We start from the raw sequence: 25469 nt of genomic DNA on the forward strand, positions 1-25469 counted from the left end.
AATCATCAAGTCTGTGCTACATATACTGGGCAATTGAGTTCGTTCGGGACAGGTGGGCCAAGAAGCTCTAGGCAATTCTCACGATCACGGTCGATCATGGCTTTCTTACATCTTGATCGACTCAATTAAAGAAAGGCGTCGAGAGTGAAAGCCAATTCACTATCAATCGATTGACATTGTTATTATATTGAGACATGCAAAACCTATTATAACCACCTATATTATTGCTGATAGACATCCCTCACTACACAAATTACCTCTAATCACATGTTAGCATGCTATTAGGGCAATCCTAGCTATAGGATTTTTTTCATAGGGTTTTTTGTGCCAACTAAGAGAGATTGAAGAGGAGAGGGGAAAAAATGAAGAAAAAAAAAAAGCTGAACCTATGTAATAGCAAGGGGTGACATGCTTACAATCTTGTATTCACAATTCTTACCAATACGTACAACTATCTACTTGTTGCTTTCATCAAGACTACGTGGTCTAATGGTATTCAGGTTAGACTTTCATTTGGAAGGTTACCAGTTTGAGCCTCTACAATGTAATAAGGCCAGTAACATTCAAAAAAAGAAATCTACTTGTTGCTTTCTTAAACATATTCCAGTATTAATATTAATGTCACCCGCAAACCAAAACTGCACTAGAAACCCATATGCAACATAGTCGACTAAAAATGTGTTGACAAGAATCAAACATATGATATTCAAGTATAAAAATATGGTCCATTCGTGTTCACTATGCATTGTGGACACAAGTCCAAAATGACGTCGTTTTCCCTGAAAACAAAACGACGGCATTGGAATTTTGTCTCGCCGTTAACGCGTTATTCGTTTGTGGACTTATGAATGTGCAGTTATGAAATTATGAATATACAGTTACGCAATTATGAATGTACAGTTATGGAATTATGAATGTACAGTTATGAGATTATGAACACAGAGCTCTGACATTATGAACTTACAATTATGAACATATAGTGATAAAATTATGAACATAGAGCTCTAAAATTGTGAACATAGAGCTTCGAAAATTATGAATTTACAGTTATTGAATTATGAATGAACAGTTATTGAATTATGAATTTACAGTTACGGAATTATGAATTTACAGTTACGGAATTATGAATGTACAGTTATGAAATTATGAATGTACAATTATGAAATTATGAACACAGAGCTCTGACATTATGAACTTACAATTATAAATATATAGTGATAAAATTATGAACATATGCTTCTATAATTATGAAAATGGGAGAATGAGCGTTGAAGAGAGCTTTTGTGTGAAGAAGAAATGGAAGCTTGATCGACGGGAAACTCGCAAAAATGAATGCTTTATCATCAGGAAAGAAGCGGTCTAAATTTTATTTTTTTTTTAAATGATGGAAGATAACGGTGCCACTTACGGTACCGTTATTGTGTCCACAATGTATGCTGGACACGGGTTCATAGCATAACGATTGCTTAATCACGGTTTTGCCACAAGATTTTCTTTTACATCAATCGTGTGTAACAAAAAAGATATGGCTTTGTAGCTTGCTTGTGGGCTTACGGTCCATGTTAAGTTTATTCAGATTGTGATGGCCTAGTTGCCTTAACTGTTTTGTTTGTATTGGACAACTATTATCGTATGCCTTACATTGTACCTCTTATGTTGTTTTTTGCTTGAAATTTTCGCTTTTCCAATAAATTTATTCCGGCTTTGACGTTTTAATTATGTTCGTGTTGCGAGTCATGGGTGTAGAGTTGTCGAGCCTTTACAAGTCCAAACACCAACACAGAGTACTCCAATAAGTTTGACAATAGCAAACACTTTTTTTTTTTTTATGAGTAAATATAAATTGGGCTGCAAAAATAATAAGGCTACTCTATTTTTTTTTTAATGCATTCTATTACATTGTAGTATCTGTTTAAACATACTTTCTCAACCTAATGAAGCACAAAAAGTTAACAACGCCTCCACTAAAGCTCGATCTCATGACCTCCTACATGAAAGAGGTCACTACATATCATCTAAACACAAGGTGCTTGACAACCTACTTTATTTCTATTAAGCACTATGAGTCAATATTTTATTAGAGTTCAAACTTGTAACATTCTATTTGAGAAAGCCACGGAAGTGCCATTAAGCTAAAAGTTACATACTCATTAAGATGATTAAAACATAACTAATATTGAATATATATTCATAAAAAATTAAATTACATAAAATATAATTTCAACAAAATTAAGTTGAGTAAATTATATTTCATATTAACAAAATTAAAGAAAAAATTTTAATTTATGAGAATACAAATGATTATAGTGCATGAATAAAATTTGGTGTAAATTGATTTGAGATTGAATAAAATTTGGTGTAACAATATATTAAGAATATTTAATTTTGATATAAAATTTGGTGCAGAATTTGATGTTTTAAGTTGGAAAGGGTTTAAAATAGAAATAATTTATAAATTTGATGACTTGATTACATAGATAGCAAATCTCATTCTTAATTATTGATTAAATTAGTTTTCTAGGGTCAATCGTATACTACTCCAAGTAACCCCGTCCCACAAAAAAAAAAAAAAAAAAAAAAAAAAAAAAAAAAGAGTATTACATGGAGAACTATAATAGAAATGAAATAAACTCAAAAGGGTAGCTCAAGTGGTAAATGAGTTTACCGGATCTATCTGAACTGTTAAATGGATAAAGAAAAACCCGAATCACATTATGATTTACACCAAAAAGAATAAAAGTGAAATAAAAAAAGCAATAATGTTTAAATTTAATTAAAAGGCTAAAATAATAATAAAGATGTCTTAATCGCATTGCGCACAAGCTTAGATTTGACTCTTACGCCAGTTGGACCAAAAGCACTGTGAAAGACAAGCTATCTTCATCCATTTGTTCCATATATCTCTCCCTTCTTTCTTGCATTTCGAGCATCCAAATCCAACTCAATCATTACACTGCACTCAGCGACCCTCACCACCTACATTATATCCCATTCCCAACTTTTGTTTCTGTTATGCAACACCCTACCAAAATATATATGTCCCCATTAATTTATCTAAGTCACACAAATTTTTAAATTAAGGTTCTATTTATCTAAAAGAATATACTTAATTAAGCACTGCGTGTATTATGTATGTTTGTTTAAGTATTAGCCGAAGAGATCAGGAAAGAAAATAATCAAATATGATCTTATAATACATACAAAGTATATAATTGGACAATAAATTATTGAATTGGATTCAAGTAGTTATACAAGACTAACAAAAACTTTCATCGATCTTATGAATACTAAGACAAATTAAGATGGATAAATGAGGTTAACTCAAAATACCAAACTAATTGAAGTAACTGCATAATTGAATTCATTAATAATTAATTCTTGTCAAAATAAAAACTACATACACAAATATCGTCTTATACAATATATAGATTCAAAACAATAGTAAATTTTTTGCAAGAATTATTAGTAGACATTGGAGGAAAAGCTTGATTACAACTTAAATGTAAAATGGTACACAAGATACCAGTGTTCAACTCAATTAAGAGATTTAGTTTTTAAACAGTATATATACTATTCTCCTATTTTCTTGAGTGGCGAATAAGATGAATTTAATTTCTTTTTCTTCAAGAGGTGGTGATTATACAGCTAAAAATCATGGACAAGCTTAGAGTTACTAAAGGTAAAATCATTTATGTACCAAGACCACTACTTTTGAGCTTATAGAACCATTCTTCAAGTATCACCTCAAAATAAAAACCAACGAAATTGACCAAAAACTCCTCAAAACTTGTTCCTGCTTTTGCTTTTTGTAAGAGCCGAGTCAACTGTAGTGGAGGATCCACAGGTAATCAGGTGCATCACGACACGTGAAGCCTTTACTCTCCCACTCGAAAGATCATTCTCAGCCGTGAGATCTCTCGTGAGAGTACGTCGATGAACGTTTCCTGATCTACTCACGCCGTCCGTATACTCCCAGCTAGATATGGATGGCGGTGAAGGCAGCTCTTCTCTGCTCAGCTCCACACTCTTGCTCCCCTGCGCCGCCTCTCTCGTCCTCCCTCCTCGTCCCCCCGGCCCCAGCCGACTCTCCGCCTTCTGCGTCCCAACTTCCGCCGCGAATTTTGCCGAGAATTCTCTGCTCGACTCGGATTTGTACATTGCTCTGTAGTCGTTTTGTGGATTATCGAACGAGTCCCAGGACTGATTCCTTGTCCTCCTCTCCGCGATCGACGCCGGTAATTTGTGAATCTCGCCGGAATTCTCCGTCTTCGACGCCGTTTCGCACATTCGGAAGCTCACCGACCTCGGAAGAAGCTCCGATCCTTTCAGAACGTAATCTCGACCGTTCACAGGATATATCAAATCGTCCTCCGATAGATCATGCCAAACGTATCCATTTTTGTAGCTCCTGCTCAAAACGATCAAATCAATGTATTGCTTCAAATAATCCATCCTTCATTCTCGATCAGCTAAAAAAAACTCACCGCTTCGAAGACCACGAGAACATAGACGCCATGCCTTCTCCTCTCAGAACATTCAGTCTATTTATCACATCTTATTATACCACAATAAAAAACGTAAATTAGAACAACAATCTCAGAATTTCTCAAATCCGGAACGCAATTATGCGATAAAATCCACAATATGCGAGTAGGATTTGGATTACCTTTGAGATAGAGGCCTTCAGGGGAAGAGAGTGGAACTTGGATGAAATGCGGATGCTCGAACTGGCCATTTCTGGAGAGATAATAGATCACCGGAACTCTCTTCTCGGTCTTCGACGACGAGGATTTCGGTTCAGTCCATACTACAGTTCTCTCGGGGCTGGTTTCTCTATCGCTGTTCCATTTCTTCGGTAACAGAAGCTCCGTGCTCCCTCTGGAACTCGAATTCGCCGCCATCAATGCTTGAGATTCGAGCTATCAAGGACAGCGATGAATTATGCAGGAGAGAGATGGTATATATAGCGAGTGAAATACGCAGTAAGGTTTTTGGGGATGGGTGGCGGGTATATTCGGTTAGTATAAGGAAAAGTGTGGGTTAGCTACAAATCCGGTGTAATTTTATTTATTTGTATTGGTCTTGCTTGGTTAGGTACTTAGGTTAGAGTGTTAAAAAAAAAAAAAAAAAAAAAAAAAAAAAAAAAAAAAAAAAGAGGAATTATGAATAGGGAATGTGATCAGCAAGTCTATTACTCCGTATAATTTAATTTGATAGGTGTCGTGTAAAAAAGTTTGATATTTCTTAAATAAAAAATAAAATAGTGTAATTTAATAATTGTTAGTTTTATTGACCATCAGAGTAGTCAAATGACATGCCAACATGATATATTGAATAAATAATAGATAAACTATGGAGAAGAAACAAAATAAATAGACACGCAATATTTTTAATGTGGAAATCGAATGGTGAAAATCACGGACCTTTTTGGCAGTATTAAATCATCCATTATATTCTGTACGTAGCTTGTACATGTATAATTTGTGTTCTCTAGAGAGATGTAGATGATTGATTGACTAAGGCTTTCTATAGTGGAGAAATAAGTAGAGTATATGATAATCGGGATCTATATGGTAATTCTGTATTTTTGGTGAGATAGGGTAATTAATGAGATATGGTGCTACTCTTGCCGAATGGAACGTTTATGGCGGCGCGAGATGGAAGGCTACCAACTTGCTTCTCACCATTTATGGCAGAAGCCTTAGCTTGTAAGGAGGCTCTATCCTGGCTGCTCGAAAGGAATATAGTGGATGTGGATCTACTCACGGATTGTTTGCAACTCTGGAGTGCCGTGCGCCAGGAGCCAACGACTATAATGTCTTAATTATGCGGGGGTCACAGTGGACCAATGTAGGTCGTTGATGGCTTTATTTACTTATTGTTCATTAAGTTATGTTTCTAGGCAGGTTATTTGATCACATGCGCATGTTTTAGCTTCTCTAGCTTTTGGTCAGGACCAATTTATGGTATGGGATTCAATCCCTCCTGACTCTATTGCAGCTTTGCTTCATTAATACAATCACTTATTGGTTGGCTTTCAAAAAAATGAGATTGGAAAGTGATTTTAGAAAGGAGAACGATAATTTAGGGGTAAGAGCTAATTTAGGTTGACCTTGATCGTCCTTCCATAATTGCGTAGTTGCCATACAATTTCTTCCTTTATCAACCGTTGATTTTTTTTTTTTTTTTTTGAGTACTACTGACTCTGTTACAATGCAGTATCTGTTCATAACTACTTTCTCAACCTACTGAAGCACAAAGAGTCAATTTCGCCTTCATTGAGGTGGGCCGAGAGAGCAACTTGGTGCCACTAGACCACATGTCCTTGACAATAGCATTGAATATATTAGAATTGAATTTATAATATTTTACTTAATGTTGCAACTGTCACTGGATCATAAAATAAAGCAATATAAATGAACATAATTTTGAGTATAAATCTTTGAGTGACGTATAATTATCATTTATATAGTTGAATCTAGCAATTATATCTCATATTGTAGCTGAAAAAATGTCACCACACTCATAAGTCTCCGGACATAATTCAACTGATCAACTAACTTAAAATAAGTTTATAAAATTTTACTTTGTCAGCAAATATAAAGTGTAGAGTTCAAATCAAATTCAACCACAGATCAAAAATAAATAAATTTGAAGTATAGATTTGGAGACATAATAGACCAATTGAGGTATATCAACACATCACATGATTTATCATCACCACCTGCAAAATAAAAGTATAGTATATAATACGCCCTTAATTTTGTGATTTAAACTTATAAATGAAAAACATACTAAAATAATCACAAGATGGACTTGAAAGATGATTTGAAGGAATATAATCTTGTGCAATAATCTCATGCCATCATATGGTTTCCACAGGATTGGATTTAACTTTCAAGTTTGAACTAGAAGCTAAGATTAGAAAGATGATTGGATCAGGAGGATCGGAGCACTAACTTAATTAAATTATTTATCACGAGGCTGCTACGTGAACCTTAATTGTCATGTTTTGATGAACAACACGAGAAGCAAACCCTGAGAATTGAATACTTAGACTATAAGTCAAATTGCAGGAAGATATGCCTACTCATTGTACTAGTACTATACACTAGCCACTAGGATACTATAGTCTACATACTCCGATCCTATGATTTATGATAAAGTTTGCAATTGTTACTAGAATGTGTATTTTGGGTGAATCCCAATTTGTAATCTTAATTGGCAAAGAATCACAAGGAGGCTGGTAAACCAATCTATGTTGCCTATAGCTGATCGGCTCAAACCAATTAGGCCAATAGACCGTTCCCATCCATGGGGCCTTGGAACATACTTTATACGTGGGGGTAACTCCCGTCAAGATTGCTAAGGATACAAACTTGTAACCACAAGGTCACAAGTTCAAACCCCAACCTTCTTGATTTGAGCCGGTCAATTACACTCTATATCGGAGAATTTCTCTGTTTTGGTTACAAAGTTTAAACTTGAAACTTTGGTAAGGAAAGTTAAGTTTGTTTAGCTATATATAGGTTGTTGGATGCTATGCTAATCCATCATATACAAAAGAGACATATGGGAGAGATTACGGGATGAGAAATCACATTCCAGAACACAATGATACGGAGAAGAGAGGTGTTGTAGGGCCAACAGCCAACATTTTATTAGCTTAGGATATAACAACAAAGCTATGTCGGGCCGAGATATGAGGCTCTTAATGTTGGGGATTCAACATTTTAAAAGAATAAGAATATTACAACAAAACTAGACAACACATATAAATCTAAACATCTATCAGCTTATTCTAATTTTTAGCCATATATAGAATTCTCCAAAAAAAAAAAAAAAAAGTTTGAAAATCTAATCCATTTAAAATAGTGTTTTTTTGTCATGTACTTCTTATTAATTAGATGAAAGAAAGAAAAACGAGTAATCTCAGTACTAATAATTTATTGATATTCTCATATTCATAATGTTTTTAAATAGTACGTGTTACTATTATGTATTTTTCGTTGATCACGGGTTCTAACATTTTAATTGTCATCATTGACCATAATTATTGGAGTAGGTTGAACTGTTACTTCCACCGCTATATGTTGCATCATCATTCTTTAATAATGCCATCAAGTTTAGCTTCACTTTGTTAATAGCAAGATTAATGGTGATTTATAATTTTAAAAAAAAATATTTTTTCTAACTTTTTAGAAGAGAGAGAAAATGTAAAAAAAAAAAAAAAAAAAAAAAAAAACATAGTGGTTGCTAGTTGAAAACTACCCAGCGCTCATGCACGTCCGCATAATGTGTTCTAGCATTTAAAAAAAAAAACATTTCCAAAAAATTCGAAAAAAATTAACATAATAATAGAGTACACTATAACACTATGTAATAACACTATATATCCATTTTACTAGTACCATTAAAAAAAAATATTATTATTATTACATATGATAACTCGATTTTTTTAAATTATAATCCATATGACCTAATATAATGCTTGTATAGAATAATATTATACTTGCTCGGATTGAAAAAATAAATTACAATTTTTTTCTTCTAATAAAATTCTTTAAAAAAATGCATTTATTATTTTATTTTGGGTGCAATAACACCAATAAGTACTTGCAATGAGGGGGGACCGGAAGCTCGCGGACCGAAGCAGACTTAGAAAGTTCCAAAGCTTACAATTCCCAAAGTCAAAAACTGCCCCGTGAAAGTGGGTTTTGAAAGCCACAATCAGGAGATGATGTCATGGCTACCTTTAAAAAAAAAAAAAAAAAAAAAAAACTTCCTTGTTATGGGGAGTAATTTGTTTGATATGATTAGTATATAATGTAATCTTGTGATATGATTTAATTGATTGATTATTCTAAGAAAAGTTAATACTTCTTCTTGTCAGATTTATTATTTATTAATCAAATTAATTATTTCTTCATTGCTTATTTTCTTTATTAGTTCTTAGTTATTTTTAATTTTTTTTGGTTTGTAATACTTTTTATTTAGTTTTTAAATATATATAAATTTTATATACTAAAAAAAATTTAATATTATGAAAAATTAAATTCAAAATTATATCAATCAAGTCTCATTAATTAAACTAAACACATAAAATCAGATAAACGGAGTATCTTATTTCTTCTATATATTTTTGAGGAATTTGTAAGCAGATGCTGAGATGGGTCACTTTCACAATATATTTCTTTCATTAAAATTTTAGGATAGGCAATTGAGGTCTCAAAATTAAGGTGTAATTTTTTTTATTTTTTTAAATATAGTATATATATATATATATATATATATATATATATATAATATTACAACTATTTGATTAAATATATTCAAAGGGTTTATACATTCTAATGAAGTGCACGTCACCAAGCTAGTCCAACAATGCCAAATTAAGCAGAAGAAGGGGGTGTAACCTGGTTGTCTAGGAATACATGTTTATGCTCGTACAGAAGTCAATGGGTAAGGCCAGTTGATATAGGCAGTCACGGCGTCATGCTTACCCCTTGGTACAAACATTTTTTTAAAAACATATTTATAGAAAAGTCTATATTCACTATCTGAAGGTGCATTATAGATGAATCTCGCCTTGTAACTCGTACAAATGTCAATGGGTAAGGCCCATTGACATAGGCAATCATGGCGTCATGCCCACCCCTTGGTACATACAAACGTTCTTTTAGAAAAATATTTATAGAAAAGTCCACATCCGCTATTTAAAGGTGCATTATTGATGAATCCCGCCTTCTGACTCGTACAAAAGTCAATGGGTAAGGCCCGTTGACATAGGCAGTCATGGCGTCATGCCCACCCCTTGGTACAAACGTTCTTTTAGAAACATATTTATAGAAAAGTCCACATCCGCTATCTGAAGGTGCATTATAGATGAATCCCGCCTTGTGACTTGTACAAAAGTCAATGGATAAGGCCCGTTGACATAGGCAGTCATGGCGTCATGCCCACCCCTGGTACAAACGTTCTTTTAAAAAAATATTTATAGAAAAGTCCACATCCGCTATCTGAAGGTGCATTATAGGTGAATCATGCCTTGTGACTCGTACAAAAGTCAATGGGTGAGGCTCGTTGACATAGGTGGTCATGCCAACCCCTCGGTACAAACATTCTTTAAAAAAAAAAAATTTACATAAAAATCCACATATGCTATATGAAGGTGCGCTATAAATGAAGTATGTTTTGTGACCCTAAACAACAAATGATCATAAGGAGTTAAACTAATTTTGGTCTCCCAGCTCAAACTAAGAAAGTTAATATACAAGTCCCACGGGAAGTTAAACTTGGAACTTGGCTAGAAGTTGCCCTCTTGTGTAAATATTCATTCATTTATGAGAAAGTGAAAAAGAACTTGACTTTAATCTCTCACAAGTAAAAGACAATTGTTTTTCGAAAATCGAATGCCTAACTTTTAGTTGGGAGCGTTGAGAAGTCAATACTACTCTATTGAAACTAATTGATCACATCCCTTGCTCTTTGTTCCTCTCCATCCACTACCCTAACTATTCTCCACCCACGGCATTCAAACATAATTTTAGCAGGTTAGGCACCCGCCGACCACCGCGAGAAAGGTCGGAATCGGCCTCCTTCGCAGCCGGCCGGCTACGCGGTCTAGGTGGTCAGGCGGTCTAGGCGGCCACCTAGACCGTCTAGTCGGCTGGTTCGGCCGTTTATTTATTTATTTTTTATTATTATTTTTTTTGTGTTGTAAAGTGTTAAAAGTTCGGGAAAGCATAAGTTTTGTCTCGGTTGTTCGTTTTGGACAAGTTTTTTTTTTTTTTTCAAATTGCGTATTTTTTTGAGAGCTATCCACCGCAAACGGTCAAAGGCGGTTTGACCCTCTAATTTCTCCAAAAATGTTTCTTTTGCTCTTAATTTTAGTTTTTTTTTTTTTTTTTTTATCTATTTAGATGGTTTCAACAATATTTTAAACTACTTTATAACTACTTAAATAAATAGTTTGTAAGAAAAAACTAGAGAAACCTTATGTTTTATTAGTGAATTTTACAATTTTTAGTTTAATTTTTTTAAAAATAAAAAATAAAAAATAAAAAATCGACACCTAGGGAGTGCCTAACGTTTTTTGCAACCTTGAATTTTAGTAAAAATAGATGTCTGGTCTCATTATAGAAACTCTTAAACCTAGCTAATAATCCAATCCCCAATGTCAAATCTTCCATACTAATTAAACAACTATAATACTTGATCTTTTCGGAATATAATAAGTTGTTTGAGATATTAAAAATGAGAATAATAACAATGCAAGCTAGCTTTGACCTCAATGGAATTTATATTGAGATTATGGTAAGTTGGTATGCGAATAAGTGGTAGGTGTGCCGTGACGGTTCAGAAGTGGAAATGTTATTTTAGGATTACAGATATGAGATATTATTACATTCTTCACAAACATCCATTTCTTGCCATACACTCATCCTGTGAGTTTTGGGACCACCAATCTTTTCTGCACAGACTTAGCTTACTGGTTCAGTAGATAGTATTTGAGATCGAGAAGAGGCCAATATTCGAACTTCGAGAGTGACACGCAATGCTGAAATTATACTTAAAATGAACAGATCTCTTGTATACTGTCTGAGCCATTGAATAAAATTACCGTAATTTACATCTTCTTAAATTTTTTATCAGATCAGGGTGTGAAAGACCCTACGATTTAACTTTTGGGATCTGTCTTTCACGAGACTTTATTTGCAACATCCACAATAGCTTATGATGTTTCTATTCCTTATTAACGTAAGTTGACAAAACTTTCACTAAATCCCATGTATATATTCATATCTTTAGGGGCCGTTTGGTTCACGGAATGTTAGATTACCTTAGGGAATGTAAGATTACCTTAGGGAATGTTAGATTGCTGGGAATGTTAGATTACTGGGAATGTTAGATTCCCGTGTTTGGTTAAAATTGAGGTATGTAATATTATCATGTTTGGTTTAGGGTTATCTTTATATATATATATATATATATATATATATATATATATATATATATATATATATATATATATATATATATATATATATATCTAATATCCTTAACATATTTTCATATATTTTAATAAATTTAATCATTAAATTAAATAAATAAGATAACGGTATCATATTAATAATAATAATAAGCTAACATAAAATATATATCTTTAAATAATTAGAATTAAAATGACAAAATTCATAAATATGCAAGGTTATCTTACATTACCTAACAAAATGAAGGGAATCACATTCCCTTCAAAATCCTATGTGGAGGGAATGTTACATTCCCTGGGAATGTTATATTCCCTCAGAGAAAATGAACCAAACATAGGAATGTAAGCTCGGGAATGTCACATTCCCTTGGTTATATAATATAACCTGAACCAAACGCCCCCTTAAAGTATTTCATTGTTCCCAAACTCATCATGTCGCATTATATTGTCGCTGTAACCCCCATACTGGCATCTGAATTGGTTGCCAATATCTCTGGTGCAAAACTCTTCTATATATTTATATACGAAATAGTAATTTAATTTAAATCCTTTAATTATTAATTAACTTCATCATTCAATTTTTTATAAGGTTTGATTTCTTACTAATGAAGACCATTAAAATCTCACATTTGTATGCCACGTGTACAGTCAGTTAATCAACATACGAAATTACAGATATATAGAATTGTAATTTATAATTTTAAATCATTAAATTAATCTTTGTTAACAAGTCGAGAAAGTAATTAAACTCGTCAAATCATGAAAAGAGGGGGCGAAATTGTCAAGTCAAAAAAATTGAAAGATTAATAATTTTATTTTTTATGAGGCAGAAAGGGTGCAATGTGTAAATTGCATATACTATCTAAGGTTGTGCGCTAAGTAAACCTCGTACTTATGTAATAACTTGCAAATCACACATGAGAGATAAACTTTACTAGGAAGACCTTGTGAGATGCAATAGGCGAGGCACAACTGAGAGGTACATATAGGCAAGAATAAAATTTGTAGCCTTTAGGTATAAGCATATTTGGATTACTTGTCAACAATGATAAAATTGAGCGACTAAAATTACTATTTTATTTCTAGACAAAAAATACTTTTCTCTGTTTTATTTTTATTTATTTTTTATGTGCTATAATTTTTTTATTTTATGTACCGTACTTTTTTTTTTTTTATGGATTCGAATTTCGGTCAGATCCTAGTTGACACCTTTGTAGATGGATTAATACCATAGTTTTTTTTTTACAAATTCGAGTTATTAATGTCTTTCTTGAGATTTTTTTTTTTTTTTTTTTTTTTTGGTGGGGACCTTTCTTGATTTATGATTTGATATTCTAATAACATCTAGAGTAGGGCCCAAGACCTGTTCCTAGACAAATTATTGTGTGGACCCAGGTACACCTTGTAAGGTGAATTCTGATCCAAAATATACAATTTATCTACTGAATATTCACAATTTACATATTGAATGTTCACAATTTTGTAAAAGGTAAATTGTGAATATTTAGCATGTAAATTGTAAACATTTAATATATAAATTATGTATTTTGGACTCGGGTCCACCTTGCAAGGTGGACCCTGGTCCATGGTATAACAACAGCTGTTCCTAATCCAACCATCTTATATTTGTGAATTTCCCATAAAGCCCAACATCACACAAGTATGAAACCTCTTCCTCTCATTTCATTCCCATCTTATCCAAGTTCACAGCAAAAGGCAAAAAGCAAATAATGCTAATATTTCTCAAAAATAATGAAAAAAAAAAAAATCAGTCAAAAGTTCACACTATACTATCCATATATCATTAGGAGCTGCATCTCTTTCTGCTAAGATAAAGAAATGGCAGCTTCATCACTCTCACTGCCTGTGGCTTCATCTGCCTTACCAAAAAGAGTCAGTATATATAATTACCATTTTACATTCTTGAACTTTTCTTTTACATATTTCTCTTGATTATTGCTGAGACTGAATTGCAGATAAATAGGGCAACACCAAAACCTTGTTCATTGGCTCCCCAGAACATCATAGTATCATCCTCAAAGGACAACACCTCTCCTGATGAATCCAGTAAGAATACTAAGAATACATCTTACTGCTCAATTAGTTCATGAATAGTAGATTGTGGATAAGAACACAAAATTGAACCCCGAGAGTCATCCCTAATGTGACGGGCTCTTTGTGGGCAACATGCATTGGCCCTTTCACCTAATGAATCGTTGAGTACTTGATTTACCTCTCCACTATTTTGTCTGGTCGGGGTGTGGGGCCTGGTAGCTAGCAAGGGAATTTCGACTTTGTGGGCAAGAATACCTCCTGCTTGGCAGATAAATTTCAGCATTTTAAGAATGGGTTTTTGAATTTATGTTATTCTTGTTTAATTATGATAGGGAATTGTAAGAGAAGGCCACTGTTATTGGGACTAGGAGCATTGTCTTCATTAAGTTTGCTCCCTGCAAATCCCCTCTTGGCTGAAGGTATAGAGTCTTAACAACATCACATTAGGTGTAATCTCATGGAGAAATTTTCTTTGATTCGATTTGTGTTTCTTGGATGTGTACACCAGTGCCAGAGAGATTTTCAGCTTTTGTTGACAAAGAAGATGGTTATGCCTATTACTATCCTTCAGATTGGACAGTAAGTCTTCACCTTATATCATAGTGTCAATAATTAAAATATCGGGGCAACCCAACCAAGGTAGACAGTTGATTTGGTAACCACAAGGTTCCAAGTTTAACTCTCAGGAGCGGCCTTTTAACTTTTATGGTTCGAGTAAGCCAACTATGGGCAAGCTAAGGTCATGAGGCAGGTCTTACTTAGCGGCTTAGCGCATAACCTCAGATAGTAAATGTGGGTTTCCCTCGTCATTCAAAAAAACAGAATAATTAAGATGTGTGTTTCTGGGCAGGACTTTGATTTTAGAGGGCATGATTCTGCATTTAAGGACAGACATTTACAGTTGCAAAATGTTAGGGTGAATTTTATACCAACTGAGCAGTCAGACATCCATGATTTGGGTCCAATACAAGAGGTGATGACATTAATTTTTGTTATTTTTTAGATTTTTCTTTCAATTTATTATGAACTTCTAATGTCTTAATTAACTTTGTTTTTTTGTTAACTGTATTACAGACAGTGTACAGGCTAGTTACACATGTTTATGCAGCTCCAAGTCAAGTAGCAACCATAATGGATGTTCAGGAAGTATGTTCTTCTTCTTCTTCTTCTTCATTCCTTTTTCTCCATTTTTTGGGAATGAATAAGCATTGATTGCAGAAAGTATATATTGACTTTGTACAGAAAACTATAGAAGGCAAAAACTACTGCACCTTTGAATATGTACTCACTTCTGTAAACTTTTCAAGAGCCGCATTTGCAACCATAGCTGTTGGAAATGGTATACTCTCTCTCTCTCTCTCTCTCTCTCTCTGAATTACACATTATTTGTCTATGCTCCCGTCTCAACTAAAATCCTAAACTGATAGTTAGACTACATTATGTTTATATATTATATGCTTAACAGTCATAATACGTTTTAACTAAAAAGTATTATACATCTTATGACGAGACAGTCTCACACAAAATTTATTCTTCAATACTAAAAGTCTTGTGTAAGACGTCTCACATGAGATATACAATACTTTTAGTTAAAATGTACCAGTAACATTTTTCTATGCACTCATAAAAAATACAGAGTATTACATTTTAACTAAAAAATATTATACATCTCACGGTCAGACATTCTCACACAAGACTTGTTCTAATACTAAAGTTTGGGATGAAGTACACATTTTAATTCCCATATTTTGAGCAGGGAGATTCTACACCTTGGTAGTTGGAGCAAATGAAAGGAGATGGAGAAGGTTTAGAAACAAGCTTAAAGTTGTGGCAGACTCTTTCAAGTTGCTAGACATCTAAACTTCTCATTGTAATGGATTCTCTTACCAATTTTCTGGCAGAGAACAACAACCTGTATATATGTATTATAACTCCCAACATTCAATATATGTAACTGAGATGAATAACAGGGGTGGCAGGAATGAACAACATTTTATGCAGGAAACCTGTATATATGTATTAATGTATGTAACTGAGATGAATAACAGGGCAAGAATGAAGAACATTTTATGCAGGAAATCAAGTGAATAAGCTCAGTTCAGTCTACTCCTTTCTAAGTCAAAAGGGTACAGTGAATGCCTTTCCACTTCTATTCTGGGATTTCTATGCCATCCATGTAAGAAAAATTGTAAAAGAACCGACTACAACAACGCGAATTAAGCACACCCAAAATGAAAGATGGAGAAAATGGAATAAGAGAAGCTAGATCCATTCTGTAATTAACAAATCAATATACCATTCAAAGAGACAGGGATTCAGTTCCTAGTCTGGGACTCAATTCCTGCCTCCAAAAGAATATGATTCTAATCCTGAATTTCTACTTTAAGTGAGCTAACTAATTGATACAAAATCCTCTTCTTAACCCCAGTTTTCATACCTTTGAGCAAATCACAATCACGACACTGAAGCAGGTGCCAGAGAGCTTTGTCATTTTTGTTATACACCCAGTCCAAGGGGACTGTCTTAAAGCTTTTGAGGACTCCAGCACTTTAAAGAAAGTGAGGCTTTGGTAGAGGCGTGGAAGAAACCCATCACTATTGCTAAAGACCATTTACAATCCAACTTAAATGAGTCTATGCTGACGCAATCCTTTCCCGAAGTGAGGTTGCATCAAGCGGACATACAAACCGTTTTTTGCCATCAGTGAGTCGTGGGATCCTTCTTCCACAATCCGCCCACCATTTAGAACAACAATGTTGTCAACATGCCTCATCATTGCTGCACGGTGGGCAATAAGGATGGTTGTCTTGTTTCCCATAATCAGAGTATCAAGAGCCTCCTGAACCACCCTGCTTGACTCAGATTCAATAGATGAGCTTGCTTCGTCCAACAATAAAATGGGTGCATTCTTCAAAACAACACGAGCTATTACGATTCTTTGTTTCTGTCCTGGAGTTAGATCTACACCCCGCATCCCAACATGAGTATCATAACCATGAGGCAAGCTGCTAATGAAATGATGAGCATTTGCTATTCTAGCTGCCTCTTTCATTTCAGCTTCACTTGCATTGTGCCTCGCATATATTATGTTTTCCCTGATGGTAGTTGAGAATACAATTGGTTCCTGTTGGACAAGACCTAAGTGGTTTCTCAACCACCGCAAGTTGTATGATTTTAAATCTCGGCTATCTAGTAAAACCTGACCAGCAATTGGATCATAGAATCTCTGTAGCAGAGATATTATAGTACTCTTTCCAGAGCCTGAAACACCCACCACTGCCACAGTTTGCCCTCCATTGACTTTAAGGCTGAAATTGCTCAAAACCAAGATTTCTGGCCTGGTTGGATAAGAGAAATCAACACTTTTTAACTCGATGCTACCATAAACATTAGGAGGTTTCAGGGCTGAGTCATCATCTGGCTCAATTCGTGGTACCCGGTCAATTATCTCAAAAACTGATGTTAGAGATTTTCTTCTTTTCAGGATATAGGGAGCCAAACCAAAAGGCTCTACAAGAGCAAAAGTTGCAAAAGAAAATACCATGTATTCTTTGAGAGCTGTATGCAGATTCACATGCCCCCTTTTCACAGAAAGTGCAATGTACCAAAGGAGAAGAGCATTGCAACCAAAAAGGAGAAATTGTGAAAATCCAAAACCAAAACCAATGGCCATTCCATGGAGGAAACTCTTCTTGAATATCTTCCGCAGTTGCATTCTATAGAGCTCCATGACCTTATTTCCAGCACAAAATGCTACAACTGTGTAGATATTTCTAACAGCATCCTCAAGGACTAGAGATGCCTTCCTATGCATCTCCTGAATTCCCTTTGAAAATCCAGCAAGCCACAGTTTCTGTGAGTTTCAAGTTCATCAAAGTCAGGATTTCATTCAAAAATCCACATTGAAAGTAATAAATAGTAAAAGTTATTTTCAAATTATTGTGAAATAGAATATAGAGCATATAAAAGAATTAGATCTGCAGGAAGAAGATTTTCAAGTTCATCAAAGTTGTCCTATATTTCATCAACCATGTCAATGAATTGATTCATTAATATTAGAACTGATTTTTACATGAATTGCTTAGGATGTTTTTCATTGTAGCATTACATATGCATTGCAATGCCTTTGGAATTGAAACAAACCTGTGCTATTGCTGAAATGACGAGAACTGGAAGAGTAGCTAACGCTACGAGTGCCAACCGCCACTGCAGAATCATCCCAATAAGAACAGCAACAACCACAGCTGCACCGTCTTGAATTAAAATGGAAAGGCGATTGCTGAAAGCAGCACGGACAAAGGTAGCATCATTTGCCAATCGCATAGACAGGTTATCTGCACTATTTTCCTCTTCATCAAACCATCCAACTTCATTTCGAAGCATTGCTGTTAGAGAGAGGATGGGAGGGAGCAATTAGGCAAATAGAAAACCAGAAAGCATTCATACAACAGAGCCAAAAACACTACCAAGTACCAAGAAACCAAAAACACAGTTTGTTCATCTTTAAGAAGGGTAAAAGAAACAATATAAGCATTACCTGAAAACATCATCCTCCTAACACGTTCCGTCATTTTCTCTCCCATTATACCAAAATAAAAGTGCTGCAAAAAGTTGGCAACTACCGTCACAATTCCCATGCCGGCAATGATTAAGCACCACTTGTCTACTTCACGTTCTAAATGATGTTCATCATCGATTCTATAATATGCTGTTACAATAAGTGCAATGACATAAGCAAGCAGAGGATTAAAAGAACCAAATACTGCAGCGCCTGTGCTCCCTAAAACAGCATAAAGCCACTCGGCAAGGCTAAGTTCAACAAGCCTCCAGCATGATGGTGGCTCTCGATGTTGTGTGTCCTTTGTTTCTCTCGTATTCAGAGGTGCATCATAAAACTCATTATGTGGTCGACTAAAGGTCTGTGAATGAGAACGTTCGTTTTTTGGATCAGATGTCAAGAGTGGAGAGACAGGTGATTCAGGGTCAGAACTGGACTTTAGACGATGTGCAGAATGAACATCAATCTTAGGTAACTCTGGGAGTTTCATTTCAAAACTATCCTGCCTTTTTATAGATGGCTCCTTAGTTGTTCCATCTAAGGTCATGCCATTTTCAACCATCAGCTCTGGTGGAGGACTCAGATTGTGGGGAGATTCTAGTGAATTAAATGTAGCATCAGAAGTTCGAAATGTATGGAGCACAGAAGTCCTTTGAAGAGATGGTGACTTGATCATTCTAGGGGATGAAGGTTCTTGGACACTGTGACTTGCTGAAGAATCTTCAATTTGGAAAGCTGCAATCTCCTTGTAATTTCTCATTGGCATCCTGAAAGAGGATAACAAGTGGAAGCATGATCAATATTTACAATGGCAATATGCTGGAAAAGCAACGTACATGGTGGGTGGGGGCACCAATGCACCTTCTAAAAGAATTAACATATCAAAGCAAGGAATCTCATCATCCTTTACAGGATAACATAATAATTTGTGTCAGTGAAATGAAAAATTGTACAAGCAGCACATCTCATCATCATTATAACAAGAATTAGCTACAAATATGGCACCTGCGTGGAAGTTTTGCAGCTTCTTCACATTTAAGAAGTTCAGCATAGAGGCCATCTAATGTTATCAGTTCATCATGTGTACCCATTTCAACCAGTTGACCTTCCTCCATTACAGCAATGTAGTCAGCATTCCTGATTAGACTAAGCCGTCTTGCTATAATGATAGTAGATCGGCCTAACATGAGAAGATCCAGAGCTTCCTGAACAGATCTTTCAGCTTCAAAATCAAGTCCACCAGTAACCTCATCAAGGAGAAGGATAGATGGATTGGAAAGAACAGCCCTAGCAATAGAAAGCTTTATTTTTTGCTCTTCAGTCAATGCTAGACCAGCTCTGCCCACCTACAAGAGGTAAGAATTTTACAAAATAACAAAATGTAATAACTAAGGCCACTTGGCAGAATCCAAAAGAGAATACACCTCTACACATACCTGAGTGTCATATCCTCTCTCAAGTGAGCTAATAAATGTATGAGCATGAGCTATTTTAGCAGCTTCCTCAATTTGATCAAAAGTAGCATCGCGTCCATATGCAATATTATCTCTGATGCTCAAACTTAACAAGGCAGGCTCCTGGGTTACTAAACCAATTTGGTTTCTGAGCCATTCCAGCTTTAGATTTTTTATATTTTCCCCATCTAAAAGGACTTCTCCTGCAAAAAATGGAAGTATTTAGAAAAGAAAAGAAGCCATGGTTTAGGAGAAAACAAGGAAAAATTGGAAGGAATTATACATCATTGACTGAATAAGGAATCAAAATCATAATAATACCTAATGTAGGATCATAAAACCGCTCCATAAGTGGAATGATACTACTTTTGCCAGACCCATTTCTGCCAACAAGTGCAACAGCCTTCTTTGATGGCACACTGAGGTAAAATCCACTCAAGATAGGAATTTCAGGACGAGAGAGATAACTAAAGTACACATTTCGGAACTCAATATTTCCTTGCACAGAAGCAAGGGTAATTCCGTCATTATTAACACTGGAGGATGAACGGCTTATCATCTCGAAAAGTCTGTATGCGGCAATTCTTCCTTGTTCAAATGAATAGAAGTTCGTTGCTGCCTGATTTAGCCCACTGTAACAGAACATCATTATATTTAAAATAGTTATGTAAAAGACATATAGAAACCCCAATGACAACAAGAATTAAAGAGGTACTTACAGGCCACTTAACATAACAGCAAAAAGGGCCGTAACAATTTCACCACCATGAGCTTTCCCATTAATGACCAGGATTCTTCCAACCCACAGTTGCAATGCACAGGAACAAATTGCAAGCCCATATGTAAAACCAAGTCCAAGTCCTTGGACCAGACTTATCAGTATACCATACCTCAATGAAGCTTGCAGAGATAATGCATATGAATATTTTGCCAATGTTTCATTTGTGAATGCATATAATGTCCTAATATAAGAGACTGCCTGCAAATACGTAATGGAATTTCCACATTCAGGTTTTTCAGCAATACAAAGTACAAAATACAAACTTTCATGCCATACTTTGAATTTTGGATATCTATGCTGCATAATACTTCTCATTAGTAAAACAAAAATTATTGATAAGTGAACACACTAAGTGTACAGTATGGAACTCTAATTCAGAAAGACTAGCCCTCTATACCATAAGAAAATTCTTTTAACCTCTAAGAATGAGCACACATACAGAATATGAAGACAAAACACATGTTTAGTATCATTTAAATAAGAAATCAGAATCCTTATCCTTTATCATTCATTAATTAGACTTCGGTAAACATTATAAAAAGAGAATCAATCATTTAAATATATACTTTATAGTTTCTATAACATCTCACCTGCTCTGCAATACTAGCAGCTTCTGCATATGCATCTTGGATGTTCTCTGCAAGTCTGTGTAAAAATATATTTGATATTCCTCCTGCTGCAACAATGAACGGACCAGTACCTAAAGTTATGAGTGCAATTTGCCAACAGTTAACAAATCCAATCACAAGACCACTGAAAAATGTGGCCATATTGTGGATATAGTTCCCCACCTGTAACAATGGAGACAATATAAGAAACTTGCAAACTAAAGCAGGCCATAAAATAAAAAAAATTAAAATAAAATAAATTTAAAAAAAAAAAAAAAAAAATCAAGTCAGAAAGCATATTATCATAAAGAAACCAAGTCAGAAAAAAATGAATTACAGGAACAAGACACTAATGAAGTTGAGCATACTTTTTCACTAAGAGCTGATTGAATAAGCAGCACATCACTTAATACTTGGCTCACAATATCACCATTGTTTCCATAGGTATCAAAAAAGCTCATGTCTTGGTTCAGTAATACTTCAACATATTTTGATCTTATTACAGCAGTCTGTCGTTCTCCAGTAAGAATCCAACATGATACCTCTATCATAAAGAGAGTAGAGACCAATTAGAATCACTTATAATTAAAATTGCCCTTTTGGTTGAAAAACAATATGACAGAACAGACCACAAAACCTAAAATTTAGCTTACCTATCCAACCAGCAACAAAAACTCCAGCAGCAATATAAACAATGGTCAAAGAAAGCTGTATGATAAAAATTATGCACAAATTACAAAACCAGAATAATCAAAGGAATTAAGAAAATAAGAAGGAAATGCATAGGTGAATCAAATTGAATGTGAACATCACCAAGCCAAGAAGAAAGTTAAGTTTTCATCTATTTGCTCTGTTTTCACAGGACGGGGTGAGCGGGTGGTTAAGATCTACTTCATAATCTTTTCATTAGTCAATATTGCAAAATGATGCCAACAAAGAGCGGAGGTACTTATGCTACTCTATTTAGAAGTTTCCTTTCCTTTTACATACTATGAAAAAGTAAAAGTTTTCCTACTCCCTAAAGTTTTCAATTAGGGCCATCCAATCCACGAAATTTATTAGGCAATGTATGAAACGAAGAAAGATTTCACTTGGAATCATTTCACAACAGGTGCTGTTAATATTTAACAATAACTAGCTTCAATAGGCATTCTTGTCTTAGGAAATAAGGATGGATCAACAAAATGGAATGTAGGATAGGTAGAAAGAACGAAAATAACATGAAAAGAATTCTTCAATTACAAACATTTGAAGAATGTTATTTACAAATCTCTGTTTCCTGTTTTCCAATTTTCATTTTCCATTTTTAGTTTAGAAAACATGTTTACCAACACTTATTTTTCAAATTCACTTAATACAAAAATAACACATTCAAAATTTCAAATGATTTTTTATACCCGATATTTAGAATATTTTCAAATATGTTCGATTTGAGCGAAATATATATAATTTTTTACTTTTGAGTCTAACATATATGAAATTTTAATATACAATATCCTGACCATAATATACGGATATAACATGACTAAAAACATCCAAACCAATAACCTATCGAGTTCACCCCAAATCTAAAAACTCGATTGAGATTTCGAATTTTAATTCAAATAACATGAATAATATCTAACTCTAGTTATGTTGGTATAAGTAAATGAGAATAGAGAAGATAGAAGATAGTGATAATTAAGAGAAGATAGTGGTGAAAGTAGTAATAGTATTGGATAAATACGAAAGACGATAAGGATGAGGGTGATGTGGGTAAGTGGTGGTAGGTGTAGATAGATAGGTAGGTAGGTGGAAGCGAAGGATTTATTAACCATTTGGAGAACAAGAACGAAGTGTTCTCTAGTTTTCAAAATGAAAGACTATGCAAGTAAACATATTTTTTGTTTTCCATTCTCTAGTTCTCGAAAACTAAAAAAAATTCTCGTTCGTAAGTGGCCCTTAATGTTTTTCTTAGTGGAGAGTAATGGCCCTACTAGAAAACACATTTATACCAGCATAATTGTTGGTAGAAAGTCTGGCACAGCTCAAGTTCAACAGTAAGTGAAGTAAACTACCATATTAGCAAATTAGATCCAGCTCTAGCCAAACAAACCAAATCTCATGGATGATTAATCACAATCACAGCCAGTTGACACCTATACTTAAGAAGACAACAATGGTGCAGATCTGATAGATTCAAGAAGCACTACCTCCACCACCCCACCCCGGGGTGTAAAACTACAAATAAAAGACCTGACAGTAGTTCAAAAAGTGAAAGAACATCAATGTCCCTCAGTGATGTCTGATGCTCTAATTATAATAAAAGTAGAATAAAGCAAGTATATACAAATAATTCGTGAAACAGACCTAATTTCCCCACAAACAATTTACATAGCAAAAGCTCACTACCAAAATCCTATCCTTTTGAAACATTGGTAAATGTCTATTGCATGGAAGCAAGATCATTTAAAGATCTTCTGCATCTGCTAAACTCTACTCACATCTTCCTCCAGCTTTTCAAATTTAGTTAAACTCAGAAGCTTTGTTAAAGTATGAAACATATAGTTTCCACTTCCTAATCATTGCTAACCCATTCCAGAAAAGGACAATTTGAAACAAGAAATCTATTCGGCATTTATTTTGCTACTAAAATTAAATCCTAGAAATTCCTGTAGAAATGAAAGCCCCAACCTTTTCTACAATTCTTACACGAAATAGCAAGAAATGTCAGATAACAGATAAGTAGGTAACATACTCCGAGGTATTGCTTACTCAGATTTAGTTCGGGGTGGGGGGAGAGAGAAAGCACTAAACTGAATCATTGGTACCTCAGTGAATCTGTCGAACAACTTATCAGGGGGCTCTGAACCGTGCGTGAGCAACTGAATAATTTTTGCAAAGTAATGCAAGTAAACTACCAGCGCGGTGCCGTGGGCAGCTGCCGCAAGTGATCCAACCGCCATGAGAAACCAATCCAGGCGATCAGCACAAATAAACAGCTTGGAGAACGGCACAGCAGCCGGCGGTGGCTCGATCTCCTCAACCTCATCCTCAATCTCCTCCTCCATCTCAGGCGGGAGCACATCGCCGCCATTGTCCATGTACGGGGACGGAGACTCCGGCGGCTCCGAAACCTCCGACACAGGAGTCAACGGTTGTATGTGCGGCGGCGACCACCCAAACAATCCCCTCGATACCATCATCTTCGGCTCTTCGCAAGCACAAACACTAACTGTACAACTGAGATATATCACAAATCAAAAAACAAAAACAAAAATTCAAAAACCCTGGCTAAACCGCTGCTTCAAAACCCTAGATAAGCCGGCATTTTCGGACTATCCAACTGCTGAAGTAGTGAAGTGGAACTCGAACACGGATTTGATTCAGATCCTATGCGTTTGAAGCTGAAATGAGCTGAACTATGATGTGTCGCTGTTTCAACACCGCATACCGTAAACAAATTTGGTATGTATAATGTAATAAGAAATAGCATAACTGAGTCGACTCGGAGCGGTGGGGAGGGAGCGAGATTGACTCAGTCAAAAATGGCGGAGGGGGAGGGAGTTGAGTTGACCCGGTAACACACAAGATTCTGCTGCTTGTTACTGTTATGGAACGTTTGGTTTATAAACGGTAACCGAACGACGCCGTTTCTTCCCTGGAATAGACATCGGTCATCGGAGCTCTCGAGCTTGGAAAAAAGTGCTTTTTAGCTGACAAGTGATATACAGCTGTGGTTTACACTGAATATCCCAAGGGCTTTTCTGTTATTTCACTCGTAGCATGTAATAAAGCTCTTTTTTTCCTTTTTCTTTTTCCCTTCAAATAAAAGAAAGTATACCAATCCGCCGCATATGATAAGAATGGACGAACGGTACCAGTATGATGACTATTCAATTTAAATTCAAAGATTATTATATTATTTAAATTTAAAAATATAATAAATCTCAATTCTTGTTATATCACTGATTTATGTTCATTTTTCTGTTAAAATTTTTATACATTATACTATAAAAATTGTACTGCATAATTTTTTAGA

At 34.9% G+C, this 25469-nt stretch overlaps 3 protein-coding genes across 3 annotated transcripts; 1 reads left to right on the plus strand and 2 right to left on the minus strand.

Annotated features, from left to right (window-relative positions):
* Positions 1-3597: 3597 nt before the first annotated feature.
* LOC109148068 lies at positions 3598-5001 on the minus strand. The gene is made up of 3 exons (XM_019295822.1): positions 4667-5001; positions 4485-4554; positions 3598-4408 (listed from the first exon to the last, which is right to left on the minus strand). The coding sequence occupies exons 1-3, from the start codon at positions 4899-4901 to the stop codon at positions 3781-3783; spliced, it is 933 nt and encodes a 310-aa protein (XP_019151367.1). The 5' UTR covers positions 4902-5001; the 3' UTR covers positions 3598-3780.
* An 8660-nt stretch (positions 5002-13661) lies between these two features.
* On the plus strand, positions 13662-16058 carry LOC109148069 (photosynthetic NDH subunit of lumenal location 1, chloroplastic). Its single transcript, XM_019295823.1, has 8 exons — positions 13662-13885; positions 13969-14059; positions 14380-14466; positions 14556-14626; positions 14898-15020; positions 15122-15193; positions 15290-15386; positions 15804-16058. The coding sequence occupies exons 1-8, from the start codon at positions 13832-13834 to the stop codon at positions 15905-15907; spliced, it is 699 nt and encodes a 232-aa protein (XP_019151368.1). The 5' UTR covers positions 13662-13831; the 3' UTR covers positions 15908-16058.
* A 242-nt stretch (positions 16059-16300) lies between these two features.
* On the minus strand, positions 16301-25181 carry LOC109148067 (ABC transporter B family member 20-like). The gene is made up of 11 exons (XM_019295820.1): positions 24259-25181; positions 22102-22156; positions 21817-21992; positions 21431-21631; positions 20779-21038; positions 20381-20691; positions 20042-20262; positions 19611-19951; positions 18585-19372; positions 18191-18432; positions 16301-17900 (listed from the first exon to the last, which is right to left on the minus strand). Exons 1-11 carry the CDS (start codon positions 24631-24633, stop codon positions 16671-16673), a joined length of 4200 nt encoding a protein of 1399 aa, XP_019151365.1. The 5' UTR covers positions 24634-25181; the 3' UTR covers positions 16301-16670.
* Positions 25182-25469: the final 288 nt, after the last annotated feature.

Source organism: Ipomoea nil, unplaced genomic scaffold, assembly GCF_001879475.1.
Source record: "Ipomoea nil cultivar Tokyo-kokei standard unplaced genomic scaffold, Asagao_1.1 scaffold2036, whole genome shotgun sequence".
Classification (NCBI taxonomy): Eukaryota; Viridiplantae; Streptophyta; class Magnoliopsida; order Solanales; family Convolvulaceae; genus Ipomoea; species Ipomoea nil.

Excerpts from the sequence above, each read along its gene's own strand:
- LOC109148068 (XM_019295822.1), bottom strand. The coding sequence starts at position 4,901 with ATGGCGGCGAATTCGAGTTCCAGAGGGAGCACGGAGCTTCTGTTACCG. Across the intron at positions 4,555-4,666 it reads TGAAGGCCTCTATCTCAAAG|ATGTGATAAATAGACTGAAT; the intron begins GTAATCCAAATC and ends TGGTATAATAAG. Across the intron at positions 4,409-4,484 it reads TTCTCGTGGTCTTCGAAGCG|GAGCTACAAAAATGGATACG; the intron begins GTGAGTTTTTTT and ends CGTTTTGAGCAG.
- LOC109148069 (XM_019295823.1), top strand. The coding sequence starts at position 13,832 with ATGGCAGCTTCATCACTCTCACTGCCTGTGGCTTCATCTGCCTTACCA. Across the intron at positions 13,886-13,968 it reads CATCTGCCTTACCAAAAAGA|ATAAATAGGGCAACACCAAA; the intron begins GTCAGTATATAT and ends ACTGAATTGCAG. Across the intron at positions 15,387-15,803 it reads AACCATAGCTGTTGGAAATG|GGAGATTCTACACCTTGGTA; the intron begins GTATACTCTCTC and ends TATTTTGAGCAG.
- LOC109148067 (XM_019295820.1), bottom strand. The coding sequence starts at position 24,633 with ATGATGGTATCGAGGGGATTGTTTGGGTGGTCGCCGCCGCACATACAA. Across the intron at positions 21,632-21,816 it reads AATCAGCTCTTAGTGAAAAA|GTGGGGAACTATATCCACAA; the intron begins GTATGCTCAACT and ends CCATTGTTACAG. Across the intron at positions 17,901-18,190 it reads TCATTTCAGCAATAGCACAG|AAACTGTGGCTTGCTGGATT; the intron begins GTTTGTTTCAAT and ends TGAAACTCACAG.